At 36.9% G+C, this 20442-nt stretch overlaps 1 protein-coding gene across 2 annotated transcripts in view; it reads right to left on the bottom strand.

Moving 5' to 3' along the window:
- The window catches only part of LOC106867803 (uncharacterized), a 51875-nt gene that overhangs the window by 23870 nt on the left and 7563 nt on the right, over nucleotides 1-20442 (bottom strand). For both annotated transcript variants that reach the window (XR_016243403.1, XM_089358567.1), the window contains exons 2-3: nucleotides 11964-12090; nucleotides 2850-3048 (exon numbers count right to left, since the gene is read on the bottom strand). Coding sequence is in view for 1 of the 2 variants with exons in the window: in XM_089358567.1 (XP_089214693.1) it covers nucleotides 2850-3048; nucleotides 11964-12090 (326 nt within the window). In the remaining variant the exon portion in view is untranslated. The remainder of the gene's footprint in view (nucleotides 1-2849; nucleotides 3049-11963; nucleotides 12091-20442) is intronic.

The following is a 20442-nucleotide window of genomic DNA, read 5'->3' as shown; positions in this document are numbered from 1 at the left end:
GGATGACAGAGGAATGAACTTCCGGTGGAGGGGGTGGGATGACAGAGGAATGAACTTCCGGTGGAGGGGGGGGGGATGACAGAGGAATGAACTTCCGGTGGAGGGGGTGGGATGACAGAGGAATGAACTTCCGGTGGAGGGGGTGGGATGACAGAGGAATGGACTTCCGGTGGAGGGGGTGGGAGGGCGGGTTACCGCCAGCGAGTAGATAGGGCTCTTAATTGTAGATTTTAAATATTTGAGAGACAACAATGCATAAATCGTAATTTTTTAAAAGAGCAATGAATTCTGGGTGATTAGAATATAACGTAGCATGAATTTAGGAAGCTTAGAAAATGAATAAGCATGAATTTAAGACAACAACTGAATTCAATTGAATTTCATGGAGAGAAACAAGATAAATAATAGGGGGCAAAACTAAAGCGCAAGGTATTCATATATATATATATATACACATATATATATATATATACATATATACATATATATATATATATATATACATATATATATATACATATATATATATACATATATATATATACATATATATATATACATATATATATATATACATATATATATATATACATATATGTATATACATATGTATATACATACATATATACATACATATATACATACACACACACATATATATAAAATACACTGCTTTATTTTGAGATTGTTAATATTAACAATACCCACAAATAAAATACAGACTGGTGTTGTAGTTCTCTAATTGAGCTATATTCCATTTAATAATCCGAGTGTCTTATTTTTCGAGTACTGGATGCCCTTTATGTAGCACCAGCACTGGTATCAATTCTGCTGTCGTGGACGAGTCTTCTTGAGTACAGCCAAATTTGTTATGTCATCAAACACTGCATTCTAGGAACAGTATTGCTCTCCAAGGTAAATATTCACCACAGTACTTACATGTAGATCAAATTTATTTTTGATCTCTTTATATTTCTTCATTTTGACAATTCACAAAGTTAGTTCTTGTAAGGAAGGATGCATGTATGATAGAATGAAATTCAGTATACTATTGGTACTTATTTGGTTGCAGTAAAATATCAGTGATGGGATTTTATTGACTTCAGAAGGATGGAAATTGATACTGACCCCAAGATGGACTTAAATGACATATGTTTACTCCAATACTATGTCTTAGTCATTTAACTAACTACGCTTGATAAATCCTTCCTTATCCCATTAGCATTCAAACTGGCCAGATCTGACATCTCACACCTACCCAACAATGTCATTCTAAAAATATATAATCAAGTCATTGAAATCTCAAAGCTACAAGATAATGTATAATTAATTGAAGATAAAAGTAAGTGGCTATGTAACTCCCTGACAACAGGAACTTGCTTTGCCTCACCTACTTCTCTCATACCCTAACCCACATCTGCATCCCCCACCCAGTTCTGTGGACTAGTAAGGTGCATAGCAACTTCACTAGTGCTGGTGGCATGAGAAAAAACCCTGTATGCATTGTAAAATGGTTGGGATTAGGAAGGCCACCCAGTCATATAAACCATAGGTAGTCCTTGGATCCATCAGATCCTGTCAAACTGTCCAACCCATGCTAGCACGGAACATGTGTTAACATTTCAGGCAGAATTGTTATGGCCAGATTCTCTTATTGTCACCAACCCTAACCAGTTTTTCAAGTTTCTTTTTTTCTTTTACATCAGAGATATTCAAAAGCACAAAGCTACTGGACAATTTATTGTCAACAAACATCAGTCACAGTTTAACCAGAAATTTTGACTGAAGTTGAACTATAAAAGGGTGACATCAATGTCTGTTGTTATAGGTCATGGAGCTGTAGTAAAAGACCAAGAATTGAACCTGAAACCATGTACTTGAGAAGTGAACTATTTAGCCATGCCTGCACATCTCTCTCTCTCTCTCTTTCTTTCTATATATATATATATATATATCATCATCATCATCCTCATCGTTTATATATATATATATATATATATATATATATATATATATATATATATATATATATACACACAGACATACACATTGCTATATGCCCTCTGTAAGGTGTAGATGTTAACTCTACATTCGAGGAAGTACCACACTCTGAATGTAGACAGTGGACTATTTTTTTTGTTGACTATTCCAAGTACATAAAGAGAACTTGAACTTTGCACAAAAGCTAATGATTATTAGGAATAACAAAATGTGCCCTCTACTTACAGCTATGAGTTCTATCTTATGGGTAAGTTTTTTAAGAAAGAGAAGGTGAATAAAGAAGTATGGAAAAAAAGAGAGAGAGTGAAGGAAAGGGAATGAGTGAGGGGTAGAGTAAGTGAATAGGGGATACACATGGAGTGGAAATAGCGAACGAGATGAACAGGTAGTGAAGAAATAGATATAGATGGAGTAAAATAGATAAAGAAGGGGTATAATATAGTGAATGAATACAGAGATAAAATGAACGAAGTGTAGAGGTAGAGAATGGATAGTAAACGAAGGGTAGAGAACAGAGGCAGAGTTAGTGAATGCAGATAGAGTTACTGAATGTGGGGTAAGTAATGGTGAATGAAGAGATAGAGACAGTAAACAAAGGAATAAAAATAGTGAATGAGAGGTGGGAAAAATTTATAGAAGAAAGTAGAAGAGCAATGAATTAGGGATCAGTTCAGTGAATTAAGGAGTTATATAGCAGTTATATAGTGAATGAGTTGGAAGAGAGAGGAGTTTAGGGAGAAACCTAGGATGCATTTTCTGCAGTTATATCAAGTGAAAAAGCAAAAAATACCAAGACCTGTGAAATTTGTAAATATATGAATTACATAAATGTTGAGGAATATACTGACCGAAGAAGCTGTCAAAGGGTTCACAACGACACGATTGACTTCCCGACCAACACTTCCAGGCACACTGGAGACGTTTACTGGGGTAGGAGGCATGGTGGGATTGACAACTGGAGGTAGTATGCTGGTGGAAGCATTTCCATTGTTTGTTGGAGTACTGGGTGCTGATGGTATGGTTAGTGGGCTTCCTGGATTACACGAACTGAAGGAGACAATAAAGATGAGACTGGTGAGAATTCAGGTAACAGATTTCAAGATTTCTATGTGGAAAGTAAAATTATCAAGTAAGAAGCAGTGTAGAGTTAGTTCAAAGATTAAATAACATAGATACAACTAATATTCAAAGTGCACAATTAAGACATGTAACTATACTGGGATATAACCAAATTACGACTCAAGTTTTCTAGTTATTATATGACAGTATTTATTGATCAACTCCATGTTAGCCTTAATCTGGCAAACTTTAGATTAAAGACCTTGAAGCTATGGCTATTTCAGCTTTTCTTGATGCATAATGCATATAGGACTACATTAGCGGGGCCTGACAAAGTTGTGGTGGGGAGTGGGATCCAAAGTTTTTTCTATTTTTCTTCTTTTTTTTTCAGTGGGACATGGAATTGTGAAAATCCTTTCTTCACAGCCTCTTGATTAACTCAACCACTGCTTGTAGAAATCTCTGAAGTTCCAATGCAGTTTCAAAAAGAGCTATCAGAATTGCATCATGATGAACCAGTGAATACTTTGTTCAAAATGAAAGGTACCAAGATGTGACTATGTGATGAAGTTGAAAAGAAATACCAAATACTGTCATTTCAGCAAAGAAACTTTTGTCTCATTCCCCCAGGTCTTTTATTTGGTTGAATAGCATTAGAAGCAGGCTTTAGCGTTAGAAGCAGACTTGAAATTATAAAACATAGTGATTTATGGCTGAAGCTAATGAAATCTGCCATAGTTACCGGGCACAAGGTTCTCATTAAAGTGATTTGTATTCAGTACTTAAAAGAGTTACCTGTAGATTCTTTAGTCATCATCATCATTTAGCATGTCTTTCATGCTTGAATGGAATTGTGATAAAATATTTAAAATAAAGTTACTTTTTATTAATTACTGGTGGGATATTCATTTTTCTAGAAAGCTATAGTGGGCTCTGGGGGAAATAGGTTGGAAAACACTGGTCTAATGTATTCTCCCTATGATTCGGGAGAATTTGGTTGCAATTTTTGCAGATCAAGCGACTGCATAGATGTTCAATCCATAGTCCATTTATAGGTTCATTTTCTATGTTATACATGTATATATTTCTGTTTCTCAACACAGAGTAGTCTTCTCTGGTCAATGCTATTGTGCTGAACAACAGACTATTTCAGAAGTTATATTTTGGACACATCTGCACCCTAATAAAGGAAGGCGGTCAATCAACTACATGGATGTTATTAGCAAAGACACATGAAATTGAGGGCCAACCAAAGCTAATAGAGGAAATAATCTTCAGAATTAATAACTTCCAAGAGTTGTTGCCCTTGTTAAAGTTGATAAAACAGGAATTAATAAATCTGAGGAAACTTGCAAAAGTTACTTCCCCTCATTACAGTTTACATTAGTCAGAACTACTTCTACCCTATCGCCCTAGTAGCCATTTAACAAATTGTATCACACAAAAGAATGATACATTACACTAACTTACATAAACGAAAATTTAATACACGAAGTAACGTGCAAGAATTATGCCCATTGTTATAATTCACTAACCATTAGAACACAGGCGCATCTACGTTAGTCGTAGTATGTTAGAAATAACAACCAAATTTCAAATTACACTCTTGCTAGTGAAAGATATACACTAGATACTGCAGTGACTGGACGAGAGCTAAATAGTAACAGTAACAACCATAAAAGTAGATGCGACACGCTGTCCATTCAGCTGGGAATAATTCTTTAATCTTTTTCTGCCGTAGCAACGGTAATGATTTGTTAGTTTTACATTGATATTTTCACCTTTTCTTTATGTTGATCATCTTAAAATTGGATGAAGTAGTCCTCCATGATATAAGATGGGATAGCCACAGTTTCAATACCTTTGAACATACGTCTGTCTGGCCAAGTCTGATTTGCGGCTAAACAACAACCACACACCCATTTATACATAAATACACACGCGCGCGCGTGTGTGTGTGTGTGTGTGTGTGTGTGTGTGGTGTGTGTGTATATATATATATATATATACAATATAAAATATAAGAGAAATTACCCATAACAGGTAACTTCTACATGCTAGAAGACAGTTAAAAATGACGGAAAACCACAAAGTAAAACATTTTAAAGGGAAGAAAAAATAAAAACTTTTACCTTATTTTTAACGGTTAGACCTATAGGTTTCGGATTTTTTAGTAAATAAAGTAATTTACTAGGCAAATTCTCTTCAGTAACCAACCGTCAAGTAATTAACGTATATCCACAAGACAGGAGGCAGAAAGCACATGTCTTCTAAAATATACATTTTAATTTTTTCAAAATCCACTGCGCAGACGCACTGTTTCAGTCGGCAGAAAATGAAAAAATGCTGAAACGAACTTTGAAATTCTAATATTAAATACTTGAGTATATATATATAAAAGGGTAGCAAAAACTATACAGGGTTATACTACCAGTGGCCTAGCATGTAAAAAAGTCAATAGACAACATATTCAATATAAAATATAAGAGAAATTACCTATAACGGGTAACTTCTACATGCTAGAAGGCAGTCATAAACGACCGAAAACCACAAAGTTAAAACATTTCAAAGGGAAGAAAAAAATAAAAACTTTTACCTTATTTTTATAACTAAATGCTAGAACACAGGCGCATCTACGTTAGTTGTAGTATGTTAGAAATAACAACCAAACTTCAAATTACACTCTTGCTAGTGAAGGACATACACTAGATACTGCAGTGACTGGACGAGAGCTAAATAATAACAGTAGCAACCATAGAAGTAGATACGATACGCTGTCCATTCAGCTGGGAATAATTCTTTAATCTTTTTCTGCCGCAGCAGTTGTAATGATTTGTTAGTTTTACTTATATATATATATATATATATATGTGTATATATATATATATATATATATATATATATATATATATATATATTTATATATATATATATAAAACTAGCAATGTACCCTGGCATTTCCTGGGTGTTATGACCTACAGCCACATTGTAATATTTGTTCCTTTCTTATAGGCAGAATCGGCACACAAGGATTATGAAACAAACAACTCTTCTTTATAAACATGATTTACGGTCATTTTCTGATGAACAACGCAGCAGTTTCCGTCAACCAAATTCAGCCACAAGTCTGTGATTGGCAAAAGGCTATAATAGAAAACACTTGCCCAAAGTACCATGCAAAGGGACTGCACATGGAACCATGTAGTTGGGAAGCAAACTTCTCAACTACACAACCATTCTTGCACCTAACGTGTCTGTGTGTGTGTTTACATTTGCTGTTATTGAGTATTGTGTCTGGAAGATTTGCCTCCCTTAGCTAAAGACCTCAAAATTGTGCAACCCAACCTCATTTACAAAGTTATTTTTGTAGTAAAAAGAGTTGTGCAAAAAACATACTTTAATTGATAGCTGAAAGATTACTGAATCTTTTGATACCTCATGTCAAAATCGGCAACTCAGTTTTCGAATCCATCTCTACGTATGTGTGTGCATGTTACTGTCTCCTTGCCTTGACATTGCATGATAGCTGTAAGTGATTATCACCATTGTCCAATCATCCATTATGTGTCTGGTCATGGGGAAATAGATGAGGGTGGGCAACAGGAAGAGTATCAGGCAGCAGAAATCCACCTCAACAAATTCTATCCAACCCATGACAGTTATGTTAAATATATCTATATCTTCAGGAATAGTATTTTAAACATTTATGCAAAATATATCTCTAAAACATTTAGCCCAATCACAAGCGATAAACTACAAAAGACAGAAATCATTTTGCCTTTATGGCATGATATTCAAAGTATTCTGAGGCTGTACTGACGGCACGTGGTTAATCCGTCATCACATACACACACACACATATATATTAAAGTAATAAAGTTAATGTCTGGTCACAGAGTGACCAATGGTTTTGCATCCATGAAAGACAGCTTCGTGAATGACTTACCAGACTCTAGTCAAAAGATAAATTCATCTCTTTACCTCTTAGAGGTAGAAAGTTATGGTCAATGGTCAAATGGGCATCAGAGAATAACAAGTCCAACGATAATGCGGACAGGTTATCTCCCCAGACCAATTACTTGGAGAGGAGAATAAGGAATCTGTTCTCTTGGCATGCTAATAGATCATAAGGACTCTTCCGGGCTTAGTCAGAAAACAGGGAACACCATGTTTGCAGCAAATAGCACTTGAAATGGATGCATGGGGTGAAGATTTCTTGGCAATATTCAGCAATGCAGGTCTAAGGGATTCTTTAAGTATCCTAGCTCGTTCAGCTTGCTGTGTCTGCTCCTGTTGATGTAGGGGCCTGACCATTCTAAGATCTTCCACTTGATATTATATGGGGTCCCTTGATCTTTTATTTCTTTCAGTCATTTGACTGTGGCCATCCTGGAGCACCGCCTTAAAGATGTTTTATTTAGTCCAAGAAATCAACACCAGCCTAGTGACAAATCACTAAGTCACAGGGACATATGCACACTGACACTGGTTGTCAAGTGATGGTGGAAGACAAACACAGACACACATAAATATATACATACAGTTTCTGTCTACCATATCCACTCACAAGGCTTTGATCGACCTGAGGCTATAGTAGCTGACACTTGCCCAAGGTGCCATGCAGTGAGACTGAACCTGGAACCATGTGGCTGGGAAGCAAGGTTCTTACCATACAGTCACACCTATATCCAAATTGAGAGAATAGCACAGGTGAAATCCAGGCTACACGTTTCCTAGCTAGCAGTCAACAAGGGGTACTCCACTAGCTACTCATCAGGTTGAAGATACCTTAGTTAAATGAAGGTGACATTGTCATGAAGGGATCCCTAGTTAACTTGTAGAAGATGCGATTTAAAATGAATTGTAAAGCCAGAAGAATGGAATGAAAAAACAAAATAGAAAAACATATCTATGAAGGAATAAAATACGGGAGTAGACAATCGTCTAAAGTTGTTAAGAATAAAGAAAAAGAGAGGGGGAATTTTGGTTAGATTGAAGCTGACTAGTGGTAGCATCATGAATATTAAGCTGGTTGATTATGTCAATGATAAATATATTGTCGCACCCACGTATATACATTTAAACAGAATCAAAGAAAAGAAAAGGAAGAGAATATTTAGGAGTGGGAGAAAGGTGAATTTGCTAGAAGAGAGGAAGATAAACTTACTAGTCATTAGGGGAACATAGTAGTTGGAGGTAAATTAGTGGTTTACCACTTAACAGTAAAACTATATATTTACATATTCCCGTGCATGTGCATATTTTCTCTGTGCACCTGTAGCATCTTATAGGTGTGCATATGCACCTGCATATTATGTGCAGAAGACAGGGAGATCATGAGGTTAGGAAAATAAAAAAGGTAGCTAAAAAAGTTGTATGCTATAAATAAGAGCTTCTAGTGGGGGTGGAGGAACAGCTAAGAAATAATTGGGGAGGGCGTTATTCTTTGTACCTTGAGAATCATCATCATCATCATCATCGTTTAACGTCCGCTTTCCATGCTAGCATGGGTTCGACGATTTGACTGAGGACTGGTGAAACCGGATGGCAACACCAGGCTCCAATCTGAATTGGCAGAGTTTCTACAGTTGCATGCCCTTCCTAACGCCAACCACTCAGAGAGTGTAGTGGGTGCTTTTACGTGTCACCCGCACGAAGGCCAGTCAGGCGGTACTGGCAACGGCCACGCTCAAAATGGTGTATTTTATGTGCCACCCGCACAAGAGCCAGTCCAGGGGCACTGGCAACAATCTCATCTACAAAATATATGTGTTACATGACTTGTGTTTACAATTAAGAATTAGGTGGCTCCATTCATTCCTACAATCATTGCATTACATAAGAGATAAGACTTCTGTGATGCAGAGATCACATTTGTTTTTATAACTATTATACAGTTTGGTATGGATAACGATGGACCATTTTAAATAGTACCAGACTACCCGTGACCAGTTGGGTCATCTGGAACGTCTGAGTTACCCAGCAACAAAGTTTTGTTTCATGGGTTATTTTTTTACCCAGGTTATTTCATATGCTTTCAACAAATGTGACATTGAAATCACACAAAAACAGCTCCTTTCCCCAGAAAAGGAAAAATTTGGCTGCTATTTCTTGCACACTCTACCACATAACAGGTATTTCAGGTCCTTTATTGCAAATAGCTGTTATGCGGTAGCAGGGCGTGCTAGAAATAGCAGCCAAATCTTTAGAGCTGAGATATGTTGAATGCACTCAAAAAATTTTTTAATGGTATTCCCTTGGGGGTGATCTTTCACATTGACTCTCAGAACTCATTCGGATCAGCTGGTTTTATTTGTTAACTTCCGTAAATTTTTTTTTATTTATTTACTTTTGTTTTAAAATGAAAGAGAGGAGAACGTGGAAGATGTATGAACATGTATATGAAATGGACATGGGAGAGAGTGCTACTTACATATACATGAGAACACACATTCACTCACTCTCTCTCTCTCACACAAACATACATACAAAAAAGATATACGCATATGTATTGATGTATGTACGTATACATAACACCCCTTCACTCTTTTTCTCTCTCTTTCACACACACACGCATCCATTTCATATACACGTACATACATCTTTCACCTCTCTTTCACTTTAAAACAAAAGTAAATTAAAAAAAAAACATTAAAATATTGTCTGTTTAAAGAAAGCTAAAATATAAATACTTACTGCCCAAACAACTTAGATTTTTGAAATCATTCAGTTAAAAATATTTCTAAATGATTAAAATACTGTGTACGTCAAAAAGTTGAAGTTTTTTTTTCTTAGCAAATGCAAAGACTATGTGTGGGTATATGTCACAGATAGTTGATGTGTGTTTGTGTTGACTGACATGCCATGACACTTATTAGATGTGTGTGTATTCTGTATGTATGTTGATGTCATGGAAACCATGTTTTTATTTCAAGAAATAACAAACAAAAGTTGTGTTTAATCGTTTTCATTAATAAACAGAGGTGCAAATATCACAAAAATTTGTACTTCACTGCTGAAGGTAAGTATGAAAATAAATATGCAAAACAAATTAAGATAAACATCTCTGAGTTTTAGTATTATTAAGATGGAACTGAGTTATGTTTTAGGTTATGAATGAGCTACAATAAAGAAGTGCTGTTCATTCTTACCTGGGATTTAAAGCTAGAATAGTGGTTACCAACTCTGACCTTGAATGTGGTGCTTCACGAGCTGATACATTCATAATTGGAATCTGTTGATACTATACATTTATATACAATATTTTGTTTGAGACATCTATTATCTAAGGGACATGAGGTGGGGTGTCTACAGCTCCGTAGGATTCTAGAAGGAGCTAAAGTGGAGTTTGCAGGGATATGATTATCTGGGGTTAACCTGGTGTTATATGCATTATCTGCTGTGGCGTAAGGATTGGTACTTTATATTGTGGTGAGTGAGTCATTTGGAGGATGTAGCTTATAAAAGTTCTTGTGTCTAATGATATTATTTCTATCATTGCCTATTTCAGTGGTGGATATAGCTGGATTGCTAGGTTGGTTAAGGGTACTGGGTGGAGTATTGGGGTGTGGATTGGTGTTGGTAAGGAAGTTTATATATATAAAAACACATACATACACACATTCAATTAACATTTTTTTCTCTGCCAAAATAAAAGAAATCTTAAGTTTCATTAACTTTTTGATAGCTATATTCTTTTTGTGTGTGAATGTTCCATAATGTATGAGTTACTTGTATTCCTGGACCAATGTTTGTAAATGCGTCATGCCACAACCATCATTGTGGGAATTTAGGCCTCTCACTGTAGCAGTTGACAGATTTGTATTTCTCTAAATATGTAGTTTGTTATATGAAAAATAAATGAAGCAGTAACTAAACTCCAACATTACGGAACAGTCATAGCAACCACAAATACAAGCACATATTCTGCATGATCCATTTCTGTTTTAGCTCTCGAAATTATTGCTTACAAAGTGAAACTAAAAACCCAATTCTGTTGTTACTTTATAGGATAAATACACACACACACATTCAAATTATGTAATAAAAGCAGCTCTAGATTAAAATCTTTATATGATATACTTAATGTATGTTGACTACTGAAAGACAAACTACTGCAGTTTTCACCCAGGAAATTATTCCCACCCTTTATAAACATGTTATATACATATATACATATGTGTGTGCATATGTGTATATATATATATATATATATATATGTATACACACATACACACACAGAGAAATATATGCACACATAATATATATATATAAGCACAAACAAACGGACAACACAAACACAGATCACAGCAACTTGATGCCTTTAACAATAATATTGATCCTCTTTGGTGGCATCTGCTATGAGGCGCTACCGGGAAATAAATAGCAAGCAAACTAACAAAATATTTTCTACTAAAGGCACAAGGCCTGAAATTTTGGAGTAGTTGGATAGTCAATTACATGTTGACCTATAATAATAAATCAATTTTACTTTAAACTAACGAATTACTGAGAATTACTGAATACTTTTTGTAGAGCACATATCCTTAATACTTTTACAAGAGTGTGACAATGACATTGAAGGTTCAGCCTGCTAGCCTTCATCAATCTGATGAAGCAATTCAAAACTTAAATGACTTTCATGACTCTTGCATAAGATATGTTTAAGTTTTAACGTACAACCTCAGATCAAATCATTTTTGAAACAAGTACAACTATGAAGTATAGATATAAGAGATTAGGTTTAATTTCATTAAACAGTAACTAGTCTGACTGAGTAACAAATTTTGTCTTTTTTTCCTTTTCTTGTTAACTACAAAAATGCATATAAATGTACTTAAATACCAGATAATCCTTAAGTAGTTGATAGATTTATAAGAAGTGATGAGATGGTAATTACTTACTTGCTGCTGCTGCTGCTGCTACTACTACTACTACTGCTGCTGCTGCCTTGGTTATGTTGAGCCTGCATACGAAGTAGTTTCTTTTTCTCTTCTAATTGCTCTAATAGCTGTTTCCGGTTAGCTCGTTCTAGAAAGACAAAAAGAGAAATGATTCCAATAAATGAACTTTTTCTCAGGATGAACAATATTAGAAATGATGATTAGCTTGTGATGGCCCTCAATGGCATGGGATTGGAGTGGAAATAAAATCTTAGTCATGGGTGTGTGGTTTTGCAACTACATGGTTTTGAGTTCACTTCCACTGTGCAGCACTTTGGGCAAGTGCTTTTTCTACTACTCCTGAGTCGAACAATAGTTTAATTTGTTAGATGGAAAATGTGTGGAAGCTCAGTGAGTGTGTGTGTGTGTGTGTGTGTGTGTGTGTGTATATATATATATATATATATATATATATATTTGTTCATAGGAAAACATGTAATCGTTACCAATATAGCAAGAGATTTCACCACAAAAAAGTCTAAAGTAGACTCCTTAAGGATCGTTCTCCTTGGTTATATATCCAAAGTTTTAAATTTAAAAGAGAGTTTTGACGCTAATATCCATTATTATTGAAATAATATTTCAATAATAATGAATATTAGCATCAAAACTCTTTTAAATTTAAAACTTTGTATATATATCGTCATCATCATTTAACATCTGTGTTTCATGCTAGCATGGGTGGGACAGTACCACAAGAGCCGACCAGACATTTGTGACTATTTTGGCAGGGTTTTTATAGCTGGATGCCTTTCCTAACACCAACCACTCAGCAGAGTGGACTTAGTACTTTTTATGAGGCAGAAGAACAGGCAAGGTGAGTAGTGCTTTTTACATGGCACAAGCACAGGCAAAGTGCTTTTAAGTGGCACCTGCACTGACAGGGTCACCAAGTACTTGGAAGACAAAAACTTTTAAGAGGGGAGGAGGCATTGGAGGAGGTGATGGTGAAAAGTGAGACAGATATAGGTGTCTTGCTGAAAAGAAAGTACAAGGTTACTTGGCTGGAGAGAGAAAGATCAGGAATGAAGAAAGAAACAGGTGTGCTACCACAAAGAAAATACATGGTTGCCCAACCTGAGGGAAGTGCAGGAGAAGGAGAGAGAGTGGGAGACCGCAGAATGGAGATGGTGGCATATATATATGTACATGTGTATGTGCATACATGGATGCCTTTGTGCCTGTCCCTCGCCACTGCTCGACACGGCTTGTGTTGGTTTGTTTACATCCCCGTAACTCAAGTGGTTCAGCAAAAGAAAAGAATAAAATAAGTACCAGACTTTAAAAAACAAAATAAAGTACTGGGGTAAATTTGTTTGACTAAACCCCTTCAAAGTGGTGCCTCAGCATGGCTGCAGTCCAATGACTGAAGATACAAAAGTGCTGTTTTTCAGACTCTGGTTGGCCCTGATCAAGCATACCTTAATGAAAGGCATTATTCAAGTCACAGGTATCCTTTCCCTCACCTCCAGATACGGTGCATCTAGGACCACATTAAGACAGTAAAGCAAACATTCTCATTTTTTTTGTTTTTTTTATTTTCACAGCATATCATGTAAATAACTACTAGAGTACTCCCAAACCCTCCCTCACTATGCTTAACAGTTAAAAATTTGGAAAAAAAGATATACATAAATATACATACACACATGTACATACATACTATTCTTTCCCTTATTTTATTAATCGTATTTGTGTATAATAAAAATTATGAATAAGATTGTTTTTTCAAGAGACTCAACCATTAAAATGAATTTTGAAAGGCCTTAAATTATAGCTTTAAAAATCTGCAGCTTAGCATCTGAGAAGCATTGTAGTAGAGTGTGATTTGGGTGTTATTTCTAGCAAATGTATAAAGGTTTTCTTGATGGCATATGGTATTGTTGTTTAGCCCCTTCACCCTTGCTCTGCCATGATCTCATAAATCTATGACGAAAGGTGTTCAACAAGCTGTGGCCATCCTGTTTTTTTTTACATACATATCTAAAACTACATCATCCTTTTACAAAACAGTTGAGTGTGACTCGAGGGATATTTGACTACTATATCTACAAGGTGAAATAGGCTCTCTCACTGATGTGTTGCGAGATGAAATGGAGACTCCAGGATTGTCACTGTACTGCCAAAGATCAGATTCACTCCAATCACTCTTCATGTGCCATGCCAATCATGGACCTCCGATCCTAAGTGAAGATTTATTATTTTTCTTGTAGGAAATACTGGAGTGATTTCTCATTGCCTTCAGCTGGCTGGCTTAGTCACAGTTTACTCTACTAGTCACCTGCTCTCACAAACTTACTCTAGAGGCACAGGCCCTATTCAAATCTTAAGCAGAGGGATTGTAGGCCATTGTGAAGTATGCAATGGGGACCATCCTTCTTCTCATTCCTGTGTGTGACTATCTTCTGTTATTTGAACCACAACAGTAGTCCTTGACAAATACTACTACCCCTGGCCAGTATGGAGGCTATAGAAGACACTTGCCCAAGGTGATATGCAGTGGGACTGAACCTGGAACCATGTGGTTGGAAAGTAAGCTTCTTACCACACAGCCAAACTCAAGTATGATTCTTATTAGACAATTACTTCCACAACTGGGTTGATTTGCTACACACAAATAAACATTCTAGAATACATTAAAAAAACAAATCTACACAGCAGAATGGCAAAGATATATTAACCAAAACACAGCACAAACAAGGGAACTTCTACATGGTAGAGTTAATCGGTTGCTTGGTTCAACACTATCACCTGGCTCTTGAATGAATCACACTGTTGCAATCATTCAGTTCAGGCCTTCAGTTTGTGAATACCTTCCTTCGTCCCAACCAGTCTTGGAGAACCTACAAAGGGCCAGAACACCCTTCATACTGATTAAAAAACATATAAAGTCCTACAAGAAAAAGCAACCAAATCTTCCATATCTCAGAATATGTATAAACTTAGTTCTCAATCAACAAAATAAAATGGGAAACACATTTTATCACTGATCTGCCTGCTCTATCAAGCATTACCTGAGGATAAACAACCACAGTTTGGATTCAGTCCCCTTGCACAGCACCTTGGGCAAAAGTCCTCTATTACAGCTCCAGGCTGACCAAAACCTTGCAGGTGGATTTTGTAGATGGAACCTAAAAGAATCACAATGAGTATATGTGTGTGTGTATATGCACATGAAAGTGTTCGTGTCTCCTTGTCTTGACATTGCATGCTAATTTAAACAAGATTGTGTGACTAAGAAGCTCACTTTGTAAGTGCCCCTAGTGAGTGAATTTGGGAGGTAGAAACTGTGTGTGCGTGTGGCAAAAGTAAGGTGTATGTGTAATTCAAAGGGCCAGGCATGTCACATGTGTCATGCTGAATCCCACTGAGAACTATGTTAAGGATATGTGAGTCTGGAATGTTCAGCCATTTGCACGTTAATCTCATGAGCAGGCTGTTCTGTTGACTGGATCAACTGGAACCCTTGTTGTTATAAATGATGGAGTGCCTGTTCATCATCCTCATCATCATTTAACGTCTGTTGTCCATGCTGGTATGGGCTGGATGGTTTGACCAGGGCTGCACCAGCTTCCAGTTTAATTTGGCAAGGTTTCTACAACTGGATGCCCTTCCTAACACTAACCACTCCGAGTGTGAAATGGGTGCTTTTACATGTCACCAGCATGGGTGCCAGTTGCATGACACCAGTATCTGCCATGACTACAATTTCATTTGGCTTAATGGGTCTTCTTAAGCACAGCAAATCATCAAGGGTCTTGGTCGTTTGTCATTGACTCTGTAAGGCCCAAAGCTCGAATGGTGTTTTTTATGTGCCACTGGCTGTGTGTGTCTTTGTGCTTGTATCCTGCTACATACACACTGCTTGACAACCAGTGTTGGTTTGATTTTGTCCCTATAATGTAGCATTTCAGCAGAAGAGGCTGATAAACTGAACTGTTGTTCACTGTTTGAAGGAAACAAAGGTTGTTGACAGGAAGAGCATCTTTTCCAATAAATTTCATCTAATCCATGCAAGCATTGAAAGTAAGCATTAAAACAATAATGAAGATTTCATTTCCAACTAATCTATTTAATCATGTTTCTCAACCATTTTTACTAATGGACTGTTTTAATTCCTATTTTACTCAGATGGACCTATTTGATGCTTTAAAAAAATCATACTATATATTTTTATAATTAAATATTATTAGAAACTGTATAAACAAAATTAAAATATTTTGTGCATTGTAGAAGTTTAACCAATTTATTGCAAATAAATTTTAACAACAAAATCTTATATGGACCCCAGTTGTGAACCACTGGTTTAACCTCTTATCATCAACACGCCAAGTTTTCTGGCATACAAGTTGACATTTTCAGATCAAGAATTTTATGTAAAATGCAGCAGAATTTGGAAAGATAGTGATGATGTCTGCATTTTTACCCTACATGTTTACATTACATTGTGTGCCAGTAAATACAATAGCTTCACAAAAGAGCTGTGGTACAGTCACTTGACTTGCAAGAAACAGCAGATGAAAGATATATGCACACACACATATCAGCGAGAACAGCAATAAACTGGTGTTTTTTCAAACAAAAATAGCTCATAGAATTGATTCTGCCAAAGTTACAGTGATACTTCCTTGTCTCTCTCACCACTGGAAATGCAGCCATGCTGCGGCACTGTACTGAAAGGTTTAGTTGAACAAATTGACCCTAGTACTTACTTTTTAAAGTCTGGTACTTATTCTATCAGTTTCTTATGCTAAACAGCTAAGTTACAGCAATGTAAACACACCCACTTTGGTTGGCAAGTGGTGATGGGGGACAAACACAAAGAAACATGCACATAAATATACACACACATGATTGGCCTCTTTCAGTTTTGATCTACCAAATCCATTCACAAAGATTTGGTTGGCCTGGAGATATAGTACAAGAGGCTTGCTCAAGGTGAAATGCAGTAGAACTGAACCTGAAACCATGTGGTTGGAAAGCAAACTTCTCAACTCCAACAGCCATGCCTGCCCTTGTTGAAAATTTAATTACTAACAATGCTGTTGTTCACACAATGCAAATATCATCACCACCATCATTTAATGTCTATTTTCCATGCTGGCATGGGTTGGACACTTTGATAGGAGCTGGCAAGGCTAGGAGCTGCACCAGGTTCCATAGCCTGTTTTGGCTTGGTTTCTATGGCTGGATGCCCTTCCTAATGGTGCTTTTTATGTGGCACCAGCATTGGTGTCTTTTACATGCCACCAGCATGGGTGCCAGTTGTGTGACACCAGTATCTGCCATGACTACAATTTCACCTGGCTTGATGGATCTTCCCAAGCATGGCAAATTGTTAAGGGTCTTGGTCATTTGTCATTGCCCCTGTGAAGCCCAACACTCAAATGATACTTTTTATGTGGCACCAGCACCAGTGCTTTTTAAGTGACACCAGCACTGACAGGATCACCAACTATCTTGCAAGAACCCTTCAACTGGGATGTGGGAGGTGAGCAGTATTGAAAGAGTGTGGCTCTGTGCAGTTGGAAAACAAAGGAGAGTGAGTTAAGCGAGTAAGATAAAGGGAATGATAGTGAGAGAGATGATGGCAGGGATGTGTCAGGGCATGCCCTCAAGGAATATTGGGAGTGGTGAGAATAGGTGAGGTGATATAGGGGCTTAGGCTGGGTGAGTGGACAGGATGAGGTGACTGTAGCAAATGATGGAGAGAAATATAGGAAAGGCTCGAGGGGGGGGGGGACAGGGATTGTAGTAGGTATGTGAGGGCGCTGTAGTAGGTATGTAAGTTAGGAATTGATGACAGAGAGTAACACAGAGTGGGGAGAGAAGGTGCAGGAAGGAGGTCAGTGGCGGAGGCAGAGTAGAGGGAGGGGAGAGTAAAGGTAACTGAGAAAGTTGAGGAGGGGCAAATATTCCTCAAATCATACACTATAAATAACAGCTGAATCGCTCTAAAAAATAAAAAAAACTTTAACATGTTAGAAACAGCAGCCAAATATCTGTAAATACAGTCAAATCAAACAGTACTGTTTTAAAAAAGAAGGATAATACTGGATAATATGGTAGTAGGGAGACAAAGTCACAGCTGGGGTTACTTAAACTGCAAGAAGTAGCAATCAGATTCCCCTCAAATCATATTATATCTTAAAAAAGAAAAAAAATGACAATATCGTATTGCTTAAAATAAAGACAGACTGGCCATTGCTGGAGTGTCTATGATCATAGGATATGTTCATACAGTGCTTGCCTGGGGTTAAATAACCACCTCACTCATCTAGGAGTTATTCCCTCTCCATTTAATTTCACAACATACTAACATCTTATCTTCTTATTTCCAATATCTTTCCTTTCACTTCCAACCATGGAGAATAACTCTGGATATGTTTTAGTATTATTCTGATCTTTTCTGAATAATAAAACATTACCCAATCTTTTTACAGTTGTAAGCTGCCCCCACCCCCATTCCTTTATCTCTTGCTCTCTATACAATATAGCACCAAATGCAACCCATCTACTTCTACCTTGAGGGGCCACCTAGACACTCCATCTCTAATATCTATCTCTTCACAGCTCCTACTGACCATTCTTTCCCTCTCTTACTAAATGTGAGTAACCATGCAGCTCTACATAAACCTCTCTCTCACACTGTATCTCCTCAACACCCAGCATAAGGTTGACCCCCCTCTCCACCTCCCTTGGGGTTCGTACTCTTGCGAACTGCATAGCAACCTCATTAGTGTTAGTGCATGAAAAAAAAAAAAAAAAAGCACCCAGTACATACTGTACAGTGGTTGGAGGAAGGGCATCCAGCTGTAGAAACATTGCCAATGCAATCCTTGGATTCATCAGATCTTGTAAAACTTTCCAACCTATACCAGTAGGGAACATGGACACTAAATGATTATGAGGATTTTGTCTCAGAATCAGGTATTGAGAAATTTGACACAATAGAAAATCAAAGAACTGTAATCTTGTGAAAACTGACTGCCTGAGGAAGTTTTAATACTATCAACAAACGTTTATTTTTCTGACCCACTAATGGTTTACTAAAGGCAGGTTTGACTTTCACAATTTGACCCCCTGGTGCCATTAGCAAAATACAGTCTGTTAAAAGAATTTTAGTCAAACGCTCCAGACTGAGGATAACTTACTGCCGCCAGAATCTGAGGCCTAGCAAAGTATCATGAGAGCTGCCCTTCTTCCTCCAACTGAGTCATACAAAAAGTTTTATTTTATTAAAAATATCCCCTCATACATCTAAATATCAAATAAATCCAAAGAACCAAAGTTTGCTTAATATCATCAATGACTGAGCTGATGAGACACAAATCCTTAAATTTTATTATTGCTTTTGTCATTCTTTTAACAAAATACTCCATTACCCTCTCCAAAATGTCAAAACTTGTGCCTCTATTAGAATATTATTTTAACATCCTGTTTTTCATGCTGACATGAACAGGATGGTTTATAAATCAATACAATTATATGCACATCTTGCTTCTATGTCCAAAATAAGTGAATCTATTTTAAGAACTTTCTCCAGGTCTTACACCAGTGCATTTACATTTTCACAACCAACATCAAGAACAGCACAACCTGCATACATGTGTGAATATCTTTAATGTCCATTTGCTCTTTAAATTCACTTGTGTTCAACCACTGTTATAAATTAGCTTTGCTGATTCAATGAACTATACTTAGCTCATACCTTTTCATTCCATTTTTCACAGTTATATAGTAACGAATGGTGTCAGGTCAGATAGAAAGACAATAGCTACTAATTGTAATCATGTAAGCCAGTACTACTTGTTTCATCGTGGTGTGCTTGGCAACTACAATAAACGCTGCTCTTGGGTCTTGACTGGAAGCTGGATGGACATACTAGCAGGACGAAAAGAAAAATACCTGTCTACAAGAGTGGGTAAACTCAATCATCCACCAGACCTAGGAATAGTTAGGGGTGGGTGGCTACCATTAAAGTTTTTGAGTGTAGCTTTCTTGGTAATACTTACATTTGATTGATTCTCATAGATGTACTGGCATTACCTTTCTCCTGACCCAAGGAGATGCAGCTGAGAGATATCACTTGATAAATGGAAGTAGCACATAAAATACATCATTTTGAGCGTGGCCGTTGCCAGTACCACCGGACTGGCCTTCGTGCCGGTGACACGTAAAAGCACCCACTACACTCTGAGTGGTTGGCGTTAGGAAGGGCATCCAGCTGTAGAAACTCTGTCAAATCAGATTGGAGCCTGGTGTAGCCATCTGGTTCACCAGTCCTCAGTCAAATCGCCCAACCCATGCTAGCATGGAAAGCGGACGTTAAACGATGATGATGATGATGATGATTGTTGGAAACAATAGATGATACATGCCATTCATACTGTGAATGGCATGTATCATTTTTTTATATGTAGCCCTTTCAAAAGAAACC

The sequence above is a fragment of the Octopus bimaculoides genome, chromosome 10 (assembly GCF_046866305.1).
Source record: "Octopus bimaculoides isolate indiv1 chromosome 10, ASM4686630v1, whole genome shotgun sequence".
Classification (NCBI taxonomy): Eukaryota; Metazoa; Mollusca; class Cephalopoda; order Octopoda; family Octopodidae; genus Octopus; species Octopus bimaculoides.
This window is presented reverse-complemented; position numbering and strand designations above follow the sequence as displayed.